This window comes from Gastrolobium bilobum, unplaced genomic scaffold (genome assembly GCF_033153095.1).
Source record: "Gastrolobium bilobum isolate Gb01-03AN ecotype WA unplaced genomic scaffold, APGP_CSIRO_Gbil_v1 utg58740, whole genome shotgun sequence".
Classification (NCBI taxonomy): domain Eukaryota; kingdom Viridiplantae; phylum Streptophyta; class Magnoliopsida; order Fabales; family Fabaceae; genus Gastrolobium; species Gastrolobium bilobum.
In genome coordinates, this window is record NW_026896364.1 from 186,456 (window position 1) to 212,359 (window position 25,904).

The 25,904-nt window shown below is 35.7% G+C and overlaps 1 protein-coding gene across 1 annotated transcript; it reads left to right on the forward strand.

Moving 5' to 3' along the window:
* Positions 1 to 16,579: 16,579 nt before the first annotated feature.
* LOC133299374 (ankyrin repeat-containing protein P16F5.05c) lies at positions 16,580 to 20,054 on the forward strand. Its single transcript, XM_061498832.1, has 6 exons — positions 16,580 to 16,727; positions 16,856 to 16,943; positions 18,329 to 18,393; positions 19,445 to 19,513; positions 19,584 to 19,633; positions 19,748 to 20,054. The coding sequence occupies exons 1-6, from the start codon at positions 16,650 to 16,652 to the stop codon at positions 19,860 to 19,862; spliced, it is 465 nt and encodes a 154-aa protein (XP_061354816.1). The 5' UTR covers positions 16,580 to 16,649; the 3' UTR covers positions 19,863 to 20,054.
* The last annotated feature ends 5,850 nt before the right edge of the window (positions 20,055 to 25,904 follow it).

Below are 25,904 nucleotides of genomic sequence, written 5' to 3' on the forward strand. Positions count from 1 at the left end.
ACAATATACTCCATAAGCTTAACCCGTGGGCCTCTTGCCTAGTGCTCCAGCCCCGCTATAACCACTTGAAAAATAGCTCCATATGATGTAAAATATAATAATGAACTATAACAATATAGAATATAGCAAGGGATTTAGAGATATAGGGCGATAACAGAGAGAGGGATATAGAAAGGGATTTAGAGAAATAAGGAGATAGAAGAGACAGACATACGATGGAGCAGGAATGGTCAGAGCCAAAGCCATGCACCATCCAGCCTACTGGCCTCATACGGGCTCTCTCTCCAAGAATGTGTTCCTGGAACATCATTCAAGGCGCCCCCAACCATAACACTCGAGACATTCTTAGAGTGCTCCTCAACGGATAACATCTCCACGGCCCCAGGCCAACTTCTATCCAGTGGAAGTCCCCAACGCCATACGACAACTATTTACTGGCCAGAGATACGGTACAGCTCTATGTACCCAACATTCACAAATGCATAAACATGTTATAATTACACTATTGCACAAACAACTTCCAACCACTACCCCAATGGGCATGGTGGAGCACACATGGGGATTAATCCTAGTACCAAGCTAGGTAGCTTCAAATACAAGTTACCTTGTAACTTGCTCTAACCAAGAAATGCCTACATAAAAGATCATTCCTATATTCATTAGTACCATAAAGACCACTTAATTGGACAATCAAGCAGTCAAGCAAAAGTAACTCATTACTTACCAAAATCCTTTTGGTCAAGGATCAAAGGCAACCCCAAAGCTTCAATCCTCAAGATTCATGTCCGTGGGAGGCAACCTACAATGATCATATATAGGATCATCAATCCACTTGTAAACCAAGTTAAAACATGGAGACTCGTAGGTATACTCTTGGGCATGCCCTAAGGACTCAGGGCTAGTGTGACAAGCTAAAGGAATTCGTCAATCTCTGTGAGAGATTAGGTTATCCGTAGACCGGTGAAATCGAGATGACATTTACGGGACTCGGGAATCTATGCATAGTAAAGGAGTCATGAGATGGCCCGCTCTTTAGAGTCTGTAAATGAAGATTCCCTGTTTCGGCAAAAGTTAACCCTAGACCGCAGGTTTTCCTTGACCTAGGCCAATGAGATGGATAACCGAGACGAAATGACAATTCACACGGTAACCAAAAAGGTATAACAGGTTGATCATTCGATGAACTCAACTAGCTCTGGGACAACAAAACATTGCTAGTGCTCTGTGTTGTCATTAGATGGATTGGGCCTAATGGGCCTAAGCCCATTTATGTCAGAGGCTATGTTGGGCCTGATGGGTCGCACACAAACACCTTAAGTTATCTTGAATTCTAGCATATGTGTTTTGGGCCCAATAAGGCATAATGGGCCTAAGTTGGTAAAGCCCACATATTGGGCCAAGAGAGAGTAAGTGGCATAATGGGTCAAGTCGGACTTGATCCATGATGTAACCTAATTAATTTAAATGGTAAATTAATAAAATTAATTTGAATTCTAATTTCGAATTTTGAATTTGAAATTTGAATTAAAATAAAATTAATTTAAATTCTAATTTTGAATTTCAAATTTAAAATTGGAATTTAAATATAGTCATTAAATTAGATTTATTAAAGATGGAGAAAATAAAGGAAACCAATCAGTTAGATTGATTGGAAACAAATCAATTGGATTGATTGACCAAAATTAAGGAAACCAATTAATTAAATTAATTGGCTGAAATTGGGGAAAACAAATCAATTGGATTGATTGACCAAAATTAAAGGAAACCAATTAATTAAATTAATTGGCTGAAATTAGGGAAACAAATCAATTGGATTGATTGACCAAATGTAACATCCCACATAATTAGGAATATATATATATATATATATATATTTATTTATTTATATAAATTGCCATGAGGATTATGGATATTGTGATTAATTCAAGTTAGGTGCAACTCCTGTTTAGTTTTCGAGATATATGGTTAGGAGAGAGGAATTAAATTAGGGAATTTAATTAATTACAATAATAAGTGAGAATTTATTTTGGGCTTGTAGAATTTTAGTTAAGAGTTATAGAAATCATGTAATAATAACTTCTAAGGGGATTAAAAATATTTCAAAGATATGGGAAATTATAAATTATGGGCTAGGACTTAGGTTAGTAATATTAAGGAATGTGCAAGTTTGTAACCCAAATGCTTCCATGGTCGATGGCTCAAAGGCCGTGAGAAGTGATTCTATGCAGCCCAAAACCCTTTAATTATCCCTATCCTATCTTAAGGAATCCTATATAGAGCAGCTGTACTCCCACATAGCATGAACCTCATCAACCTCACACTCTCTCTTTTCATTGTACGCCTAGGAAAGTGAAAAGAAAAGGACACAAAATCCTGACCCTTGCTGCATGTATCACAAGTAAGTCAGCCTAGCCCCTCATTTCTCTATCCCATGCGCCTAGGAGATGCCAGAGCTGGACTTGCTTGCTGCTGTTTACAACCCTCATTCAGCTTTAATTCAAATTTTTCTCAGCCCTAAGTCACGCACCAATAGGAAAAGAGGGTTGCTGCTGCATGTTACCTCATTGGCTGGAGATCCTCACTAATGCTCACCCTCTCATGCGCTGGAAAGAGGAGAAAGCCTTAGCCATTCTCTGACTTTCTTAGCCTTTAGATCAGCTCTTTAGCCCCTCGTCCTTTCACTCTATATGCGCTGGTATTGTAGAAGAGTTAGGCTCAAACTTGGGACATTGAAACAGTAGTAGTAGCTTAGAAAAACTCAGCCACTTCATCTCTTTTCTCCCTCCAAAAAAAAAAACCGTAACCCCACCTTACAACAGCCCAAACAAATTACAGTACCATTCCCTCACATCTCCTTAAAATCGCAACTCCAAATGAAGAAGTGAATTCAAGAAATAACTTCAAATCCCTCTCCTACAAAATCGTGGAGCTATTGAGGACGTATCAAAGCTTTACACACTTCCCAATCCCTATTCGGTTGTGTCCTATTGTTTTTAGAGGTAAGATATTGCCTCTGCTTCATTGTTTAATCACTTGGTTGAAGGAGACATTCCAGTAGATGAAATCATAGCTCCAACTAATCGTTCCTTCCCTTATGTTCTTTGCTCTCGGTCTTCAGCTTAAGGAGTGGAGCTGCTGTCTTTGAGGAGTGAAGAGTTGAGCTGCTGTCCTTTTTGCTCCTTCGGTCTTCTTTGTGTGTAGTTAAGAGGTAGGCATAAAATTCCTTCTTTCCTCTAGCCAAGTCGTGAAGCATGATAGGAAGTAGCTTTGTAATTTTAGCTTCATTATTGTTTCTGTTGTATTGAGAACCTTGGGTCACGGTTTGTAAGCATAAAGAAATGTAACATTGAAATAGCCTTATAATAAATTTAGGGGCTGTTACAAATTAAAGAAACATGAGCCTTATAATAAATTTAGGGGCTGTTACAAATTAAAGAAACATAACAACATGTTTGGACCCTTTATAGCACACCCTTATGGAGTAAATGTGTTAGAGTAAAAGATCTTAATGGCTGGAATTTTATGAAACAGCATGTTGGACCTCTTCTTGTGGCGCTACATGAGGGTTGTAGTGAGCCTTGGAATAAATTTCCCTTGAGGTTTTGTGTAGATGAACTCAATTCTGAATTGGTAGATGTTGTTATGAACTAAGTCTTAGTTAAATTTAGTGTATACTATGAGCTTGGACCTCCTGCCACACACTTGATCTTGCTGCACTTAAATTCCAAAAAAAATATCATGAGCACCTTTGTACGGTCAAGGCAGATTCTGTTTTAGAGAACTTTGTTATGTTTTATGTCATTTTTAAAATTTAATAGACAGCACATTCATAGGTTATACCTTGCGCATCCTAGAATAAGGAAGTGGAAATTATATGATTGGAACCTTGAGGAATTCTCCTTTATAAAACCGCTGCGGTGTGGGAATAAAAGTCACTGAATTACTCACTCTTAAGCGTCTAAGAGGTTATTAAGGAGTCCGTATATGATTAGGAAAAATGTCCTACAAACCGAGAAGGAATTTGAGGAGAAATAAGCTAAAAATACATGCTATATGTAAGAAATTGTAGCGAAAAATTCTGACTTCGCAAACCTTGTATTTAGGTGCGCACATTTCGTAAGGTGGTGGACTTTCTGCTGCTGCCCGGTAAATTATTGTGACGTGTGAGGTATGTGTTAGGCGGTATTACCTAATGTGACTATTGACTAGTGTATGAATTGTGAATTGTTGCCCACATGTGCCTTATGACTATTCTTCCATAAATGATGAAATTATTCTGCCTATGGAAATGTTATGATTATGGAAATTCTCTTATGAAAAGAAAGAATGGCTTGGCAGTATGGCATCCAATGTACATGAAGTATATGTTATGAAATGATGATATCTGCATGCACAGTACATCATACCGCACTTGTCTTTCTGTTTGTGTGTGACAGCATAGCATGGCATGCATGTACTGAATTCATGTTAGCCCTGAGTCTTAGAATAGTTATATACAGGATCATGTGATTGAGCACGCATCATATAGGCATCCCTCCGGTACCAGGGTATGGGACACTTGGCTTCAGTCCGCTTAGGTACAGTTGGAGCCCTTCTGAGGAGCCACCCAGGGTACTCCACTGTTCTGTTAGTGATACGTGCACAGTAGTGCTATGAACGTACACTTCTGGCGTTATATACGCAATATGATATTATGTTAGTGATACGTGCACCGTAGTGCTATGAACGTACACTTCTGGCGTTATATACGCAATATGATATATGATGAAAAGGATAAAGGATGAAAAGGCTTTTATGTTTGAAGCGACTGTTTATGATTTTGTGCCTAGTTTAATATTGTTGCATTATGGTTTTGTTGCCACACTACTGGGATTTTCTCTCACCCCTTTGGGGCTGCTATTTTTACAAAATGGCAGGAGGACGTAAAAGCTTTTGAGGACTTGGATATTTGCTGTTGGCTTCTACTGTTTGGGCATGCTGCTATTGATGTGATATTTTATGGATGACTGTATGAAATTGAGAAGTTTTATTACTGTGAACTATGATTTTATTATTGCCTTACGATTTTATGACTAGCAAGTATTATGGAAACAGATGTTGAAACGGTTGCGAAAAGGATTTTGACATGTTATCTAAATGCTGAGTTTTGAAAAGTCTTTGCGAGCACTTTGTAAGTTGTCGTATTGGGGCTACGGACCTCCGATTTTCTTATAATTTATATGCACGCGTAGCCCCAGGTGTCTAGTTTCATTATATATAAACCTTGCAAAGAAATTCTGAAATCTAGATTTATTATGAATTTTTCCAGCCAGGACGTTTGTGATATTTTCACTGTTTTATCTCTTATTTTGCGAGTTATGTTTCGAGGGGCGAACGAACTCCAAATCACTATTATTTTATATGAACGTGAAGCCCCAGATGTCTAGTTTCCAGATCACAAAGAATATTTTTTTGAATCGTTGAACTGGATTTTATACGAATTTTTAAAGACAGGAAGGTCTATCAGGAAATTTATGTTTTGAGTAAGTGTAAGAAATTTTGCGTAGTCTGATTTTTGTAATTAACTAGATCCCCGCTTTAGTTTTTATTGGCAATGTAAAAGCAATATTTTTTTCAGTCTCTAAAATGCTATTAAAGAACTCTCTTGGAGGCCTACAAGAGAGGGTGTTACACCAAAATTAAGGACATCAATTAATTAGATCAATTGGCTAAAATTTGGAAAACCAATCAATTGGATTTATTGGGTAAAATTAAGGAAACCAATTAATTAAATTAATTAGCTGAAATTGGGAAAACCAATCAATCAGATTGATTGGATAAAATTAAGGAAATTACCCAATAAGATTGGGATTTGATGAGGGTGCTGATTTGACCTAGTCTTAGGTTAATGAGTCGATACATCTATATATAGCCCCTTTTCTTCCTTAGTTTTGGATCTCTTCTTCATCTCTAATTTTCTCCACTGAAACCTTAGCCAACACATACATCAATGTGGCGGCTATCTCTCTCTTCTATCTCTCTCTTGAAATAACCAAAGGCACTACCCAATCTCTATTCTTCTCTTGAGTCTAGCAACCTCCATTGAAAGAGATTGAGCATTCGAAGAAGGGTTCTTCTCTTACAAGACAACAAGGTGGTGTGGATTTCCATCGGAGGACTTGTGTTCTTCAAGTCTGAAGAATTGATCAAGAACACATTTGATCAGGAATAATAATCCGAATAAAGGTATCTACTTTAAACCTTAACATGTCTATTGCATGATTCATGAGTTAAACATGATTGAGGGTGGGCAAAGGTTGCTTCTTCCGCATAAAAAAATTTGATTTTTCCCTCTTATATGTTCATGGCCTACAAAAGGCATCTTACAAGTGGTATCAGAGCTTGTTGCTTTACTATCGACAAGTTAGGGTACTTTTGTTCGGTTAAAAATGCGATTTTTACATTTTGGTTCATTAAAGATTTGATCTTTGATGTTTTAATCAGTTAAAAATTGACCTTTATGTTTTGGTTGGTTAAAGATTTGATCTTTGACGTTTTAATGATTAAAAATGTGAACTTTGCATTTTGTTGGTTAAATATATGATCTTTGACATTTTGATCAAATAAAGATTTGATCTTTAATTTTTTATTCGGTAAAAATATGATCTTTGCATAAAATTTTGAATTTTTGGATATGTTAAAAATTAATATGTCCATGTAAAAGCATAGAACATATTTAGTATATTTCTGCGCTTGTTTGGTTATTAACTTTTCAGGTGTAAATAAAGGAAGGGGATGGTCATGGTGACCAAAATTAAATTTTAATTGTTGTAATTTAATTTTGGTAAATAAGGCTTGTATGCCTTGTCTTTCTTTTACTTTTGTGTAAATTCTTTTCTCACCTTACTCCCCCCCAAATGTAACTTGGGGTTTCTTGAATTAATATGTAATTAGAAATTAGGCTAATGGCGTTTTAGGCATGGAGGAGTCCATGGAGGAGCCGCGACATAAGGAGCATGATGGGAGAATATGGCATGGGTACCATGACTATCCCAAAATAAATGTGATTTATTATGCCTATGAATGTATGCGTGTATGTCAAGGCGACTAGTATGCATATCATAAAATCGTGTATGTATGTTTCTATTGTGCATGTCCAAAAGCGACTAGTATAGTATGTTGTAGATGTATGACATAGGGCAACGACTAGCATGATAGTACAATATGCGCGTTTAATGAGACTTGGTAAATCCCTAATAAAAGAAAAAGGAACCCTTAAAGGAACAATTATTAAGTGCATGATTGCCTCCCACTGTCGGTACAAATTGAATCCCTTCGACATGGTGGTGCTCTACAACTCAGTTGAGACCCACTGTTTCGTTGGGTAAAATGAATGCTTGAAGTGTAGAGACACTTAGGATGGTGGTTTGTGCTTGACCTGGTGCATAAGTTGCAGGCTCAGCTGAGCTTATATACTTGGGGCTATAGTGCCAAGTTGGTTGCATGAGATGCACCACTAAGTGACAAGGAGTTGTCAACCTGATGTTAAGAAAAGGTATGAGATATTGTTGATAAATGATCAACCCATCGTTTAATTTGATCTTGCGGTCTTAGACGGGGATTAAAGGAAATGGTCGTTCTCTTAACCCACTACAGAAATTCTTAAGAGGAATAGCCCTAGGTTAATAAGGAAAAGGGTCACTGACTTAGACAAAATAGTGGGAGGGGCCATTTATTTGAAGTCTTTAATAATATGGTCTATTTATAACAATATTAATTATTTTATTTTTACATCCTATTCAGCTTAATATGTCGGGTCATTTGTCTCTGCATACTATTCTCGAAACGAACAAGTTGACCAGTCCTAATTTCGTGGACTGGTATCGGAACGTCTGAATTGTTCTGCAGGCCGATAAAGTTGCTTATGTCCTTGAAGCTGCTTTACCTATTGCGCCTAAGGAAGGGGAAGATGGGTTCGCGGAATTTGATTTCGAGGTCCACAAGCAACACATGGATGCTAATGTGTTGGCTTATTGCATCATACTGGCATCCATGTTACCCGAGCTGCATAAACAGCACGAGCATATGGATGCCCCCTCCATTATCCTTCATCTCAAGGAGTTGTATGATAAGAAGGATAAGCATGAGAGGTATGAGACCTCTAGGGAATTGTTCCTATGCAAGATGACTGAAGGCATATCTTTTAACCGCCATGTCCTAAAGATGATAGCACTATTGAGAAGCTAGAGGGTCTAGGCTTCATAATGGATGCCGAATTAATTAATGAATTAGTTCTATCATCACTTCCTCCTTCAATTAGTGGGTTCATTATGAACTATAACATGCATTCGATGAATATTACACTGCTTGAGTTGTTAAACATGATAACTACTGTTGAGGTGTCTATCAAAAAGGATAAGACACAAGCTCTTCTTATTGGTGGGTCTTTCAAGACCAAGGATAAAGGTAAAAGGAAAGAGCTTGTAAAGCCCAATCCCTTCGAGCCCAAAGGAAAGTCCAATAAGAAGATGGGCAAGGCCAAAGGTAAGGGCAAGGATAAAAATGACGCTGAGTGCTTCCATTGTGGCAAGAAAGGCCATTGGAAGAGGAACTGTCCTGACTAAATCAAAGGTGTAATGGAAAAGAAGCATGGTGATGGTTCTACCTCAGGTATTTACATGATTGAGGTTAATTTTTCTTGTGCTAACCCGGCTTCATGGGTATTGGATACCTGTTGTGGTTCTCACATCTGCAATATGTTGCAGGTGCTAAGGAATCCGAGGAAGCTTGACAAGAACGAGGTGGATCTTCGAGTTGGGAATGGAGCAAGAGTTGTTGCATTGGCTATTGGAGATGTTGACCTTGTTTCGTGTACGGGCCTTATGCTGCATTTGAAGAATTGTCTTTATGTTCCTAACATTTCTAGAAACATTATTTATATTTCTTGTTTAGAACAAGATGGTTTTATATTTACTATTAAGAGTAGTGAATTTTCTATCATTATGAACGATATTGGTTTCTGCTACTGCTTCTTTGGTAAATGGCTTATATGTTCTAGAAATGGAAAATAAAGTAATCAATATGAATGTGAAACGAACTAGGATAAATAATAAATCTTATCTTTGGCATTGTAGACTAGGACACATAAACGAAACAATACTCTCTAGGCTACATGCAAATGGACACCTAGATTCCATGGATTTAGAATCCTATGGACCTTGTGAGTCTTGTCTAGCTGGGAGAATGACTCAGAACAAGCTCAAAAGGCTTGAGAGTCATAGGGCTAGTGAGTTATTAGGACTCATTCACTCTGATGTATGTGGTCTAATGTCAAGGCTAGAGATGGATATTCTTACTTTATTGCATTTACTGATGATAGATCAAGATTTGGGTATGTATACCTGATGAGACATAAATCTGAAGCCTTTGAAAATTTCAAGGAGTATAGGAGTGAAGTAGAGAAACAACGATGCAAGATGATTAAGACATTACGATCAGATCATGGTGGCGAATATCTGAGCAACGAGTTTCAAGATTTTCTAAAGGAGAATGGGATTCTCTCACAGTTTACTGTGCCTTACACGCCACACCCAAATGGTGTATTCGAAAGGAAGAATCGAACCTTACTGGATATGGCTAGGTCTATGATGAGTGAGACAGAGCTCCCAAAATCATTTTGGGGTATGCCTTAAGCACTGCAGCATACCTTTTGAATAGGGTACTGTTGCAACTTTAGCAAGTGTACTAGTCGTACAAGTAATAAAATGATAAATAAAGATCGTTCCCACGAGGATTTGTGTTCAAACACCAACTAACCACTTATAATTAAGTTGAATCAAACAAGAATTCATTGAATGCATTGATAACTGTCACCAGAATTTGAATTGTATTTGGACTTGGTAAAATAACTAAAATGTGAATTATAATTTTACAACAAGTAGTAAGAAATCAATGTCCCTCAACAATAAACTTATGTAAGAATCAATCATATTATGAATTATCTCCCACGTGATGTCAATCAACCTTTTTCTTATCACCAAGATGTAATCTCTTACTATCTTGGTTGATACATTAATCAAGAACCTGAATTCCTTGGTGATTCCCTTCTTAATACATACATTAAGCACTAAGATTTTAAAGATTACATCAGAGTCCTAGTTCCAATCCCTTAAATACTAGAACACTGAAGATGAAATTGCTAGTTACAGAAATAATGTAAACATTCATGTTCTACACTACTCCCTTAATGGAAAGAATTGACAAAGACAATTTCATATCATCACATAAAAGATAATCACAATATTCAATCAACCATACATAAATTCATCTTTGAGTTCCATTAAAATCTAACTACAAAAGACTCTACTCAGACAAAGAAAAAGAAATAACAAAAGAAGAGGAAAGATCAAACTCCATTATCATGATGTTGAATCTTCAATCACAATTACATAAAGTACACTAAACTAATACAATACTAGGACCTAAGGGATTTAGAATTTCAGAGAGTAAAAAGTCAGATCAGAGGATTTATATCAAGTGTGAAGGCCCTTTACCCTTTTATAGTTTACAAATTCCAACTGAATAACATCCAAAAACTGACATGGGCGCTAAAACGTTCCCTGTTGGATGTTTTAGCGTTCAACTTTGACGGATGCCCAACTGCTTTCAACTGTCCTCAGCGCTAAAACATTTGACTTGAACGTTTTAGCGTTCAAGACCAGAATCTTTTTGAACAGCAGAGCGCTATAACGTTTGAATTGGACGTTTTAGCGCTCGGCACCAGCAATTTTTGGCTTTATTTTGTAGCAGCGCGCTAAAACGTTCGCTTTGGACGTTTTAGCGCTCAACACTTAGAATTCTCCCATTCTTCAGAATCTTCTTCCTTCTCTCATTTGCTTCTTGAGCTTCATTTCCCTACAAGAACAATATAAATTTTCAACAAAATTTTAGAACTTGTATTTAGGACTTTCCAGGACATTGACCCTCTTTTCCATCCATTTAATCACACAAATTAAGCTAGTTGATGCTTAAAAACCTTATAAACCAAGGGTTTATCAGGTACCTTCTAAATCTGTTCATACCACTCCATATGAGATATGAACTGGTAGGAGACCAAACTTGAGCTACCTCAAGGTTTTGGGATTTCCAGCATATGTCAAAGCGTTGACATCAGATGATCTTCTTTCTCAAGGAGCTAGTGGGAGTAAAATTAAACTTGAAGAAGTTCAAAGCCCACAAGAATAGATTAAGGAACCCGAGTCTGCTCCGCAGGCGACGTTCTCCAATGGAGAAGTAAACACATAACTTCGTAGGTCTACTAGGGTTAGTCAACCACCTGAGAGGTACAGTTATGTGATTGAGAATCAGCAAACCGTTAAGGATGACGAACCTTGTAACCATGAGGAGACAGTCAAGGATGTTGACTCCTTCAAATGGCTTGAAGCCATGAGGTCTGAAATAGACTCGATGCATCAAAACCAGGTATGGACTTTGGTTCCACATCCAGAAGGAATGGTTCCTACTGGATGTAAATGGGTCTTTAAGAAAAAGACTGATGCATATGGCAACATTTAAACCTATAAAGCTAGGTTGGTTGCGAAAGGATATCGTTAAAGACAATGAGTTGACTATGACGAGACTTTCTCACCTGTTGCCATGATCAAATCTATTCGGATTATGCTAGCTATAGCAACATATAATGATTATGAAATTTGGCAAATGGATGTCAAGAATGCCTTCTTGAATGGGTTCTTGAAGGAGAAGGTGTATATGACACAGCCTGAAGGTTTTGAATCCAAAGGCCAGAAGTATATGGTATGCAAACTTCAAAGGTCAATATATGGGCTAAAGCAAACATCACGGAGTTGGAACATTCGTTTTGATGAGGTTGTTAGGAGTAACGGTTTCATCAAGAACAAGGATGAGTCTTGTGTTTACAATAAGGTTAGTGGGAGCAATGTTATTTTCTTGGTGCTTTATGTGGATGACATACTCTGATAGGGAATGACATCCCTACACTTCAAACAATTAAGGAGTTGCTTTCTGAAAGCTTCACCATGAAAGATTTAGGAGAGGCAGCCTATATACTGAGTATAAAGATCTATAGAGATAGAACTAAGAGGCTGCTGTGATTATCCCAATCTACGTACATTGACAAAATACAAAGGAGATTTAGTATGGAAGGGTCGAAAAGGGGTTTTCGTCCTGTCAATCATGGCGTGCATCTTTCTAAGGTTATGTGTCCTAAGACACAACAAGAGAAGGATCGCATGAGTGAGAGACCATACGCTTCGGCTATCGGATCCATCATGTATTGCCATGATCTGTACAAGACCAGATGTCTCTTATGCTTTAAGCATAACGAGCAAGTACCAGGCAAACCCTTGAGAGGGTCACTAAACAACAGTCAAAACAATCCGCAAAAGTACTTGAGAAGAACTAACGATATGTTTCTGGTGTATGATGGAGTTAATGAGCTAGCAGTGAAAGGGTTCACTGATGCTAGCTTCCAAAGTGACAAAGATGATTGTAAATCACAATCAAGGTTCGCATTCACCTTAAATGGTGGAGCAATGACTTGGAAAAGTTCCAAACAAGAGACTATAGTAGATTCAATGACGGAGGCTGAATATATAGCGGCTTCAGAAGCAGCTAAGGATGCGGTGTGGACCAAGAAGTTCATCACTGAACTTGGGGTGGTTCCCAGCGTTAGTGAGCCCATACAGTTGTATTGTGACAACAATGGTGCTATTGCGCAGGCAAAGGAACCCAGGTCTCATCAAAGATCAAAATACGTGCTCCGCAGATATCACATGATTAGAGTAATCATTGATAGGATGGATGTAAAGATAGACTATGTTCCCACAAAAGATAACATAGCCGATTCTCTGACAAAAGGAGTTTCTCAGAGAAAACATGATAGTCATTATGAGGCTTTAGGATATAGATTTCGGTCAGATTGGCTCTAGGCCAAGTGGGAGATTGTTAGTACATTGGTTAAATTAATTATCAAACATTTAAATTTTGAATTTTGAAATTTGGAATTTGAATTTTGAAATTTGAATTTTGAAATTTGAATTTTGAATTTGAAATTTGAAATTTGAAATTTGAATTTTGAATTTGAATTTTGAAATTTGAATTTTGAAATTTGAAATTTGAATTTGAATTTTGAATTTGAAAGTTTGAATTTGAATGTTTGAATATTCGAATTTAAATATTTGAATTCAAATTTGAATTGGCTATGAAAAGTTGTTTCATAACAAAAGGATAAGATAAGATCTTGTTGGAACAAATCACTAGTATCAAGAGGATTGGCTGTTGGTGAGTGTCATTTAGTCATCAAAATCAGCTCCAAAAGATACGGTCTGTTGGGAGAATATTTGAGTGAGTTGATTCAAGTTTGAATGCAACTACTCAAACGTATCTAGACTCCTTTTGGGACTGAATGGGGAGCACAGTATGAGTGGTCATGTGATGACCATCAGGTCAGAATCTTGATTAGATAAAGACCTTATCTCATAAGGATTCAATGGAGAGGTTGTTTGTAGTTTTGAATTGCAACAACTCCTTTATCTCCTCATTTGTTGTGCTCCACTTTCATGGGATTTTGAAGTGAAAAATCTGATTTCACTTATTTATTCCCTCACTCTCTTGTGCTATATATAAGTGTGTTCCTCCTTAGGGTTTTTAAGTGAAAAAGACCTAGCCATTCTCTCCTCCTTCCATGTGCCACCTCGTGAGGTTTTCTCTCTGAAAACATCACTCTTCTAAACACATTTGCCTAGCCTCCTCTTTCATACATTGAGCGCATAGCAAGCCTCATTGTGGTGATCAATTGGTGGTTCTACAAGAAGGAGTTCTTTCATCTAGACGCGGGTGGTGTGGATCAACGTTAGAGGGTTTGAACCCTTCAAACCTGACCTTGATCATCCTGAAGTTTCACGAACAAAGGTATAATATACGTCTTATTACAAAAAAAAAGGTATAATATACGTCTTAAAGCACGTATCTTGATGTGCATGTGTGTTCCGCTAGCGAAAACTTTTGTTTTTCCCTATCACATGCCTCGACCTTCAAGGTCATTTTACTTTCAATAATTACATCTAAGTTCTAACTATGATTCAGAGGAAGAGTTGAAGGGATTAGAGCTTACCTAGTTGTCCTCCCTCTTCAGTTATAACAAAAATGAGGGAAATGGTTTTGCTCGACTCGGCTACACATGAACACCAAATAGAATGATGACAATGAGCTCCTTAGGTAGAGATTATAACTCTTCTTCTCTTAAATCTTCGGTTTAATTTGATGAGAAGTAAGGGCTTGAGCTTAGATTCCTCCTTTCTTGTGAAGACCCACAAGTAGGAGTAGAGAAAGGTGACACTCTTGTGTGTGAGGTTGTTACGATGTGGTTGTGAATGTCCTAGGAGATCTTGCTTCGGTCATGGAGGGAGAAAACTATACTAGAACATTACATAGGTATCTATGAGGAATTCTTGTGTGTGACACAATCTAAGGAATGATGGAGATGGTGGTGAAGTAAATGCCTCGGCTAATGAGGAAGGAAATAGCAAAAAAGTGCAGACCAAGAATCAACAAGAAAATGCAAGTGTCACGAGAGAGGACGTGGGTGGCATCCATGCAAGTAAAAATAGGAAGGAGTTTAATCGACATGTGGATGTCATGCACTAGATGAGATGGCAAATGCTTGGACACATGGAGCTATGCAATGGATGAGATAGAGGAAAATTGCCACATGTGGCTAGTCCTTAATTAATTTATAATCCAATTGTGTCTAAATTTTTATGACATGGATTAGAATCATTTAAGGGAATTTAGAATTTCATATCCACATTCTGTATGGATTTAAGGGGTCATCACTAGGGGTGAAAGTGGGCTGGGCTGGGCCAAACTTTGTCCCAAAAAGCCTAAGCCTATGTTAAAAAATTTCAATCTGGCCTGGCCCAAGCCTAGTACGAGTCTAATTGTTAGCCTGACTTGGCCCATTTATAAAAAAACAAATAGCCTGCCGTAGCCCGTTAGCCTGTTAATTTTTAACTTCTAAGCAGAATCATGAATCAACTTTACAAAATACTCAAATTATGTTGCTAAACCAAAAATCATAATTTCAATGTCCAAACAGAATCATGAATCACAACAAAACTCATACAATCTGCATTTAAGTCACTTTCAAAAGCAAAATGCTCAAACTAAATAACATATATTTCATCAGATCCAACAAACACATCATGATGCTTGTAGTAAGTATAACCTCTCCCAAAAATCTTTTAATATATTCATATACACAATCTAACATGTTGAGATGTTGGTTCCTCCTACGTAAGAAATAAAGTCAGATTTCTATTAAAATATAATCGAATATAATTAAGTTATAAATAATTGCAATTGATTTAATTTATATGTTTTGTTTTTTCTTCAAGGCATAGTTATTCTATTTTATTTTATTTAAAATAAATAGTACAATATAGGCCGACCTGTAGGCTTATAGGCCAGAACTTGTGAAAGTGAGCCTACGACCTTTTTCTTAAACAAGCTTTTTCAAGGCTCAAACCCGGCCTATTTTACGAAATATACTAGGTCAGGTTTGTCCTGATGTAGGCCAAGTCGTAGGCCCCTGTAGGCCGGCCCGGCCCATTTTCACCCCTAGTCATCACAATAAATACTTAAAATAACTCATTAAAGAAATTTGAATTTAGTAAGTCAATGTTCAAAATAGGTAACAACTGGCTTAACCAGTAGTTTGGAGTAAAATATCTAAGCACGCAGCTATGTTAAAAACTTAGTAGGAAGAACTTTGTCATCTTTATAATTTTTGATCGACTTGAATCCAAATTAATCAGCATCTGTTTACGATTAAATAGCATATGAATTTAAAAAAAATAACAACTAAATTGATTGACGCACTATTAATCAGACAATAGTAAAAATAATAATAAGTAGTATGCTTATCCCACAATAATTTTAACTAGACTCTCAAATTTAACTTAGATATATCGTATCTTCTTTTTGCTTTTTTTTTTTTTTATGTTTTAGTTTTTACCTCAAATCAAATTTGTACAAGATATAAATAAAAGAATTAATATTTCTCATGTCATATGATATAAAGTTATCTTTTGCAACTTTAAAATTACATGGTTTTGAGATTTAGAATAAAAAATAAATGGTATTTTAATAAAATACATGTTACAATGGAAAAATAAATTTTTTAAAATATCCAATATTTTTTATTTTAAATCTCAAAAAGACGTAGAGTTGGGATTGCAGGAGAAAACTCTAGAAAGTTTTTTTCCCCTTAAATAAATATATTGAAATATTTCTTTCTCAAACAAACCCTTATTTATTGAATTGAAGTATATCACCATCTATTTTCTTCCAATCTATATATATTAATGAAATTTTAACTGAATTATAAAAACTATACACCAAAGCAGATACTTACTAATTTTTTTACTTTGTTTTTTGTTTTTATGACAACGATTCTTAACATTTCAGACCCAAATCAAAAATCCAAGTCAAGCGAACCAGGCCCAGAGAAAAAATAAAAGTAAAAAAAAAAATTTAACAAGACCAAAAGCATACTGAAAGGTAACCCAACGTTTTGTTCCTTGGTTTCTCTTACCTGAGCAGTGCCAGTGAGGTGAGTGTAACAACAGCATATGGGTGCGGCGGAGGCGAATATAGCACTTCGAGCTCAGCCTGAAACGACACCGGAGAATGTCGAAGCCTTGCTTGAGGTAACCAAGAAACTTTTACCGCTTTTCCTCTCTCTCTCTCGCTCTCTCTCTCTCTCTCTCTCTCTCTCTCTATATATATATATATATATATATAATGTGATAATTAGAACTTTGATAGGTTTTAACAGGCTGCAAGATATGATGACATGGATGATGTTGTGAGCTTAGCATCCAGTGGTGTTCATCTTGATTCCAAGGATGATCAGGGGAGAACGGGTATGCATATATACAAATATAACTTTGTTAACTGTGGAATTAATTCATAAAGGTTAGTTACAGTGAAAAAAGTTCATTTTTCTTTAATTTGCTATTTTGTGGGGTTTGAAATCTGGTTTTATTCTTGTTGTTTATGGAGTTTGATAGTGCTGATTACAATAACGGCACTTACTAGAATGCAAATTTAGTTTGATGTACTAAGGGTTTTTCAGTTAAATTCAACAAGAATAAAACTAGGGCTGTTATTTAATTGCGTATCATCGAGATGGTGAATCAAAGGGGCACAAGTTCAAAAACAAAGCAGGATCAAGCTGCTAAGCTCAGCTGTAAGGGCTTCCATAATCCTCAATATTTCAGGATCATGATCCAGGCTATATTTCACTATCCTATTTAGCGCACTTGTTTCCCTCTCTTAATGTATAGCTGACTTTAACTATCAACTCCAGTTAACCATACACTTCAAGTTCCCGTTAATCTGTCTTGCTGCCAAGCTACTTCCATTTCATCATTTCCTTTCAGAACAAGGAATCAATGATCACAATAAGAGAATTAGTGCTTCGGCATTAAGAATCCAATTCAACCGAAACTCTTCTGTATCCCAAGCTCCTGGCTAATTTTAAACCTTCCCAAGCTCCCCCCAAATCTCAGCAGTGAAAGGGTTTGAAGTTTTGAAATTCCCAGGCTTCATGTGAAACCTTTTATCCAGCCTTATCAGACCCCCAACATCTTATCATACCAGAATTAAGTTCCTAAAAGCTCCATCAGTATTAACTTTTACCCACCCTTCTTCTGGAAGGATCTACTTTACTTCCTTTACTAGAAATACATGGAATAAGACATACCTTTTAGCCTTCCCCACTGCATCCTCTTCAGCTCATCATTAGGATTAACATATGTTTGAGTGAAGTACCACTCTCCAATAACATACTGCAATTTGATATGAACTAGAAGTAGTAGTAATGGTATCGCTCTCCCAGTCTCCTCTGATTAGGTGGATTTTGGTTATAACTTTTGACTCCTTACTGGAAAATACACTTATTTTAATGTAATAAGAACAGTTAATTCAATATTGGATAAAACAAGAGCAGATTATGTGATGAATCCTTAAATCAAGATGTTACAGAGATGGTTAGGTAGATTTTGGTAATAAATTTTGATTTTAAGCTTGTCATTGATGAGAACAAGAGATATAGGGTCTTGTATGGAAAGTGCCCATTTTATAAGGTCTTATTGATTAAATGAGTTGACTTCAATTTAAAAGGAAGAGAATTGAGAAAAATAAAATAATTTTGTCTTAAGACCAATTCAGAAAAAAAAAAATTAGCTGTCGTCCTCTATACTTTTTCATATGTGCTTGACTTTGCTCCTCTAATGTATGTATCCAGCTCTTCATATGGCTGCAGCTAATGGACATGTTGATATTGTGGAGTATTTAATCAGTAGAGGAGTGGTGAGTAGCATTTTCACAAATATGCTTCGTTTGATTTTCTAACTTTATGCTCTAAATAAATCATTGGTCAATTAGAATTAGAGAAGACATTTTCTGTCCGATAGCAAATAATTTCATTGATCATTACTGCCTTTTTTCTTTTGGGTAATTCCATGCTATCACTTTATATTAGATGATGATGCACTTATCATTGTCTAAGTTAAAATAAAAAAATGTTTCAGTGTTATATGTCCCATTTCTCCCATCTTATGTCCCTTTCCGTGATAACTTTTATTATTATAAATCTTTACGTTCCAAGATTCATTAAATGTTATATATATATATATATATATATATATATATATATATAGGAGAGAGATCATTTGACTTCAGAGTAAGACTTATAAGTAGGCTTTTGGGAAACTGGAGAACTTTTTATAAGAGTAAAGGTTTCACTTCGGAGGACATGAATATCTTTCTAGTATTTTTTTATATTTTAATCTATTTGACAGTATTGATGCACACTTTATACCCATCTTACACAGTTTTTTTTGAGTATGTTGATAAATCCATATACCCATCCTACATAAACTAAGAAGGCCTCGTACTTCAAGCTGGATAATCCTGGGGAATCCATCTCTTACTGATTTGTATGTCACTTCTTGATGCCATGTGTTTACAACATTTATCAAGATAAGTTATCAACATTGCTTGAAAAATTATGTTTAATACCAAGCTGTGGATGGGAGCAACAATTATGTTCTTCAGTTAGTTATATATACCTTTGAATGTATTTGAAAGAGAGTTGGCACAAAATCTATTGAGGAGAAGAATAATGGAAAATCGCTTAAGGTGGTTTGGTCAAGTGAGAAGAAGTCCAACGGAGGCTCCATTGAGAAAAGTGAATCAAATTAAGGAGGGAGAAAGGCTTTATTTTAAATTAAATATAGGAAAATAACTCTCATTCACCCCTACCCTCAAACATCAAAACATGGGGAAATATTTCTCCTTCCTTCTCCTTTTTCCCATTTCCAGACATAAGAGGTTTTATAGCCTGTGGTTGTGTGAACAGGATCTTAATTCACAAAATGAGGAAAGGAATACACCTCTTCATTGGGCGTGTCTCAACGGGCATGTTGAGGTAAGTACGGTACTCTTCTGGGGACATCCTATTTCACAGGTATTTTCTTTAACAGGCAATTGCTGTTCAGGTTGTGAAGAAACTAATCATTGCTGGAGCTAATGTTAGTGTTTTAAACAGGTCGGTTATATGACCTGAGTCTGAAACACTTATTTATTTATTTGTTGAAGAAACATTTTAATTTGTGTCTAGAATTTCTTATAATGTATCTGTTTTAACAATGCAACTTTTCAGTCACGAGAGGACTCCAATGGATGAAGCTGTGAGTGGGGGTAAGCTAGAAGTGATGGATGCAATTAATGAAGCAGTGGCACTGGTTGAACTTCGTGGAGCTATGGTTTCTGCATAAGAAACTTGAACCCTATGCTACACTAAGTAAGTAGCTTGTAATATGAAAATTTGGTGATAGTTGTCTTCCTATAATGTCTACATTGTTAGTTTGAACAAGATCATGATCTTGCTTCACTTTCCAGTTTCCCAATGCGATTTCTCTCTAGAAAATGGAAACTATATATATATCATTTTACATTTTGATCGTTTATCCTAATTATATCTAACGATTCTAATTTATTGCAAATTTAAATTTGAGCCGTTAGATGCAAGCAAATTAATGATCAAGATTTGGTATAAGACTTCTTATTCTTATACTAGTGTAAGAATATCCTACCCATTTCTCTAGCAGCTTGACATGTATTATTATAATTTTCCACATTTATGCTATATATAGGTAAAATCGTTTTTCCAGTAGCTTACGTTCAGCAATGACAGGTGTATGGTTATGATTCACTTGTTTGTATTTGCTTCCCGTATCATGTATACACTTGATTCACTTGAAAGGGGAAAATTATTTGAAAGAAGAGAAATGAATTATACATCGTTTTTCTGAATGATGATTTTTTTAAAGAACAAAATAACTTCAAAATTCAAATTCTAAGAATTTTATATTTCAAAAATATGGAAGAATGGTTGTATTTAGAAAGACTAGTGTATTGTATTTGCGTACTAAATAATGATGTAAAACTTCACGAAAATGAATTGGGCCTATTCTTTCCCTTTTGAAGTCCAACACCAAAAGTAATGAAAATCAACAAGTCCTTGAATGATTACTGTTTTGTCAGCCTGTATGTGCTTTTATACAGGCCATATAATAGCGCTTCAACTTCATTCTCGTGAAGGCCATAGCCATTTTTATATCTCATGAAAAGGCCTGTGTTTATCTTTTGCCCCATCCTTCAGATTATTATTCTTTTCCGTTTTAATTTGTTTAACATATAAATGTTTAACCGTTCCTTTTCTTTTCTTTTTTGTTGTTATTTTCTTTTATGGGTTTAGTGTTTAGAGTTATGTTATTTTAAGTGGGAGAAAGACACAAGCAATAAAAATCATGGTAGAGGAAGTGAGTAATTTTTTTTTGAAATTTAAATTTTAAATAAAAAGTACTAGGTTGTGTTTTTTTCTCACTTAAAATGACACAATTTTATACCTTTTAAAAGGACAAATATTTTTTCCTTCAATACCCTTCATTTGGAAGATCAACATAAACAAATGCGTATATTGTATCTTCAAGATCAGCATAAAAATTGAAATTGTTAATTTAGTGGATCGGGAATGAGTCATTTCATATATCATTTATCATGAGATGATTTTAATGTGTTTGGGAATAACTTAATTTTCAAAAATAGTTATTTTCTGAAAAGCTTTGTTAAAAACTTCTTAAAAATATTTTGAACTACAAAATAAATTAATCTAAACAGATTTATAGATTTAAGGCCGGCTTAATAGTTTTTGGGGGAAGGATCCGTTTACAAACTTTTTTTGAAATTTTTTTAAAAATTACACTATGTTCTCCCAACATAGTGTAATGAGTGTTCTCCCGGGAGAAGATAGTGTAGTTTGTAAGAGTTTGTAAACAAAAAATTTTGTAAATATAATCTGTCCCTAGTTTTTGACCCAAACACTTTTTGTAAGATAACCAAAATGGCTATAGCCTCTGATTTTTTTCAAGTTTGAATTTCAAAATTATGGGTACCATTGTACCGAAGTCAATCAACAAAGAGGCATTTGATAGAGGAGAATTTATTTTACTTGGAAATCATGATTTCCGAGAATATGATAGGAAAGTAAGTTTTTGGGTAATATTACCAAAAAGTTGTTTAGTAGGACAAAATATTCCCTGGAATACTGGGTTCAAATCGACGTACGGCAACCTACAATAACCATGTACGAATCGTCAGTACACGACAATTCTATCAAAACGCGAAAAACGTCAAATTTCCCTCCTATACCTTATAGGTTCGGCCTTCTTAGGCATTTTTCAAAAATTATTTTTTAAAATTTTCTTTCTCATTTTATTATACATCCTTAGGTTGCCAAGAGGCCATACCAAGTGTCGTTTTCCCATTTTACGTCTTTTAAGCGTCGTTTTACTTAATAATTCGCTCTAGAATCCTTTATGACATTTTACATCCTCAATTATTTTTCATTGTTTCTTTCACTTTCCAACCACCACACAACCCCTCTAAATAATATCATTTAACTCTTGAAAAATCATCCAAGCAATGCAAACAACCTCAATTCCCTACACTTCTCTAAATGGCCGAATTATAGCCTAAGTAATCCCAAGGAATTTCATTCAATTTTCAACCCTTCCACACTTCACACAATACCATTATATTAACTTATAATCACTCAACAACTCACCAATAAAATCCTAACACATTTTCACCATTCAAGTCATGACACCTCAAAATATTCTAAAGTTATTAAAATCATATTTTTCACCTAAAATTTTCATTGCATTTATAGCTAATACACATTATTCTAAGACACTTTCATGTACAAACTTTTCCCAATTGAGCTCTCTAACATCACACATCAACAATTCAAGGTTTAGGGTTCATAAATGTGATCTACAAATAAACCATGGAATTGGGGTGGAAACATACTCACAAACAAGGCTTGATATTCCTCCAAGACTTATCAAAGCAATGGAAGACCAAATGACTCCATGAACATCAATTTTTCTCCAAAAATTCGCAGCTGAAAATGGCCAATAACTCACCAAAGAGAGGGTTTCAAGGGTAATGGATACCACCAATGTGTTTGGAAGGTTGTTTCTAATAAATTTCAACACAAAAATCACTTGATTTGGTTAAGAATTGATGGATTTATCAAGGAAGAAAATTGAAACCCTAAGGTGCCTAAGGAGGGAGGGCTGATCGGTTTTTGAGAGAGAGAGATGAAATTAAGGTGATAGTGAATAGTGAATAGTGAATAGCTTAGGTGGATAAGTGGACTTAAGTGGGGTGGATCCCACGCCACCTCACTCGATTTAAAATTCATCCGAATTTCTCTAAACGTCCGTGAATTCACAATCTATTTAGAAACTCTAATTTTTAACATTAACTATTGTCCTTTAATTATACTTGATCAGATGAATCCGGAGTTTTCCGGTCGTTCAGAGAAAACACTGTTTTAAGCTGTTGCGTGCGCCGTTGGTACGCTTTCCCAAACTAACTTAATTCCATCAAATTTTATCATAAATCATATTTCCTAGTTCTATAAACCATTTATAACTCTTATTTGAAACCTAGAGCTCAAAACTCAATCGGCACGTTTTACGGTACAATCGTACCGCGACATTTTTACCCGGTAAAAATACTATTCACCGATTTTTCTTAAACTTGCCTATCCACTCATTTTTCGTTCTGAATCCATTTCCAGGGTTCTTTTTATCATCTGAGACCTTATACTAAATTTCCTTCCTAGGGTTGTGTGCATGGTTAATTTACCATTTTGCCCTTTCTTTGTATTTTGAACTAGTTTTCAGAATTTTCACTAATCCTTCCTTTTAATTCTCATTTAATATATTAATATTTAAATTAGAATTGCGAGGTGTTATACCAAACACCCCCTAACATCACAAGAAACTTTAGAATGATTCTTGTCAAAGCATTCAATTTTAATTTATTTTAAAGAGAGAGCATTAACACATGATTATTGGTGCATACATGCCTCCCAAAGGCTAATTTTGATCCTAAACAATTAAAAACCTGAGTCAATTATAAAGCAAAAAGATGCTGAAAAGGCCTTCCACCTACTTTGTATTGTCATGAGTTCATGAAAGGAGGAAACCAGTAATTTAAATAATATTCAAGAAACAAATAGTGCATGAAGAATATTCATATAAATATTGATACTTTATATGTTCCAATGTATATAAATATCTAGGATTTTTCGGCATCCCCTTTTTCCCAATTTGATGGCAAGAAAGCTTAGTCCTTTTTAATTCTATATTATTTATTAAAACTTTTGTTTGTTCGATCCAAGTGGGTTGAGAATGTTCACTCAGAGGGTGATATTTGTTGATATGGGATCATTATGCTCACAGGTATTTACGAGAGAGATATCGTAAGGCGTCACAAATCATTGTACATAAGAGAGAAATGACATAGTCAAAGCTTGAGGTGTGTGCACAATGACAACTAAGAGTAATGGAGTGTAAAAGTACATACTTGATAACTTTAACCTCTATTTATATATGGGTTATTTGAAAGTAGCCTTTTGTAGGCCATGAAATAAATGAGGGAAAAATTAAAAAAGTTGTGCGGAAAAAGCAACATTTGCCTACCCTCAATCATTTTCAACCCATGAATCATTCAATAGGCATGTTAGGGGTTTAAAGTTGATACCTTTTTTCGGATAACTATTATTGATCAGATCTTGATCAATTCTTCATACTTGAAGAACACAAGTCCTTCGATGGAAATCCACACCACATTGTTGTCTTGTAAGAGAAGAACGCTTCTTCGAATGCCCAATGTCCTTCAATGGAGGTTGCTAGACTCAAGAGAAGAACAGATAGTGGGTGGTGTCTTTGGTTATTCCATGAGAGAGATAGAGAGCTGCCACACTGATGTGTGTGTTGGCTAGGGTTTCAGTGGAGAAAATTAGAGAAGAAGAGTTACAAAACTAAGGAAGAAGATGGACTATATATAGGTGGCGCCTCATTAACCTAAGACTAGGTCAAAACAGTGCCCTCATCAAATCCCAATCTTATTGGGTAATTTCCTTAATTTATCCAATCAATCCAATTAATTCATTTCTCCAAGTTTAGCCAATTAATTTAATTAATTGGTTTCCTTAATTTTATGTAATCAATCCAATTGATTGGTTTACCCAATTTCAGTCAATTAATTTAATTGATTGGTTTCTAATCAATCTAATTGATTGGTTTCCTTAATTTCAGTCAATTAATTTAATTGATTGGTTTCCTTTATTTTCGCCATCTTCATTAAATCTAATTTAGTGACTATATTTAAAATCTAATTTCCAATTCGAAATTCGAAATTAGAATTTAAATTCAAATTAATTTTATTAATTTAACATTTAAATTAATTAGGTTACATCATGGATCAAATTCAAGTTGGGTCATGATGCCACCTACCCCCTGTTGGCCCATATATGGGCTTTACCAACTTAGGCCCATTATCCCTTATTGGGCTCAAACCACATATGCTAGAATTCAAGACATCTTAAGGTGTTTATGTGGCCCATCAGGCCCAATATAGCCACTAACATAAATTGGCTTGGGCCCATTAGGCCCAATCCATTAATAACAACACTGAGCATGAGCAATGCTTTGTTGTCCCAGAGCTAGTTGAGTTCATCGAATGATCAACCTGCTATACCTATTTGGTTACCGTGTGAATTGTCCTTTCATCTCGGTTATCTGCCCCATTGACCTAGGTCAAGGAAAACGTATCAACCCCTGTGGTCTAGGGTTAGCTATTTCTGAAACAGGGAATATTCATTTACAGACTCTAAAGAGCGGGCCATCACATGACTCCTTTACTATGCATAGATTACCAGTTTCACCGGTCTACGGATAACCTAATCTCTCACATAGATTGACGAATTTCTTTAGCTTATCTCACCAGCCCTGAGTCCTTAGGGCATGCCCAAGAGTATACCTACGAGTCTCCATGTTTCAGGCAGACAAGGTATACAATCAAAGTAAGCCTTCCAGAGCACAGGTATATATGACAACGTCAAGTCTAAGGAAAAACACACCCAAATAATAAGAGACATTACCTATTGATACTATCTGTGAGATTTTCTTGTAGTGTCTCTTTGTGGTTCAATTCAGTGCGAGCTATTCTCCAATAGGTCCACCTACGAGTCAGCTAAGACATCTCCATGTCTTTAGCTCATGAGGATTCTACGTTGCATCTTTATGTAAATAGTTGAATCATACTAGTCTTATCCGAGATCACCAATGCCCATTATCGGTATCACTAGACTATGAACGTATTTCTGGCAATTGACGTGTGGTGTCATTGAGCCCTCATGATCGTGATTCCTATTACAGATCCTCAATGTGACACTCATT

Bases quoted from the DNA above. Each gene is read 5' to 3' on its own strand.
- LOC133299374 (XM_061498832.1), top strand. From the start codon at position 16,650: ATGGGTGCGGCGGAGGCGAATATAGCACTTCGAGCTCAGCCTGAAACG. The intron at 16,944-18,328 runs GTATGCATATAT...GTATGTATCCAG, and splicing joins GGATGATCAGGGGAGAACGG to CTCTTCATATGGCTGCAGCT. The intron at 19,634-19,747 runs GTCGGTTATATG...GCAACTTTTCAG, and splicing joins AATGTTAGTGTTTTAAACAG to TCACGAGAGGACTCCAATGG.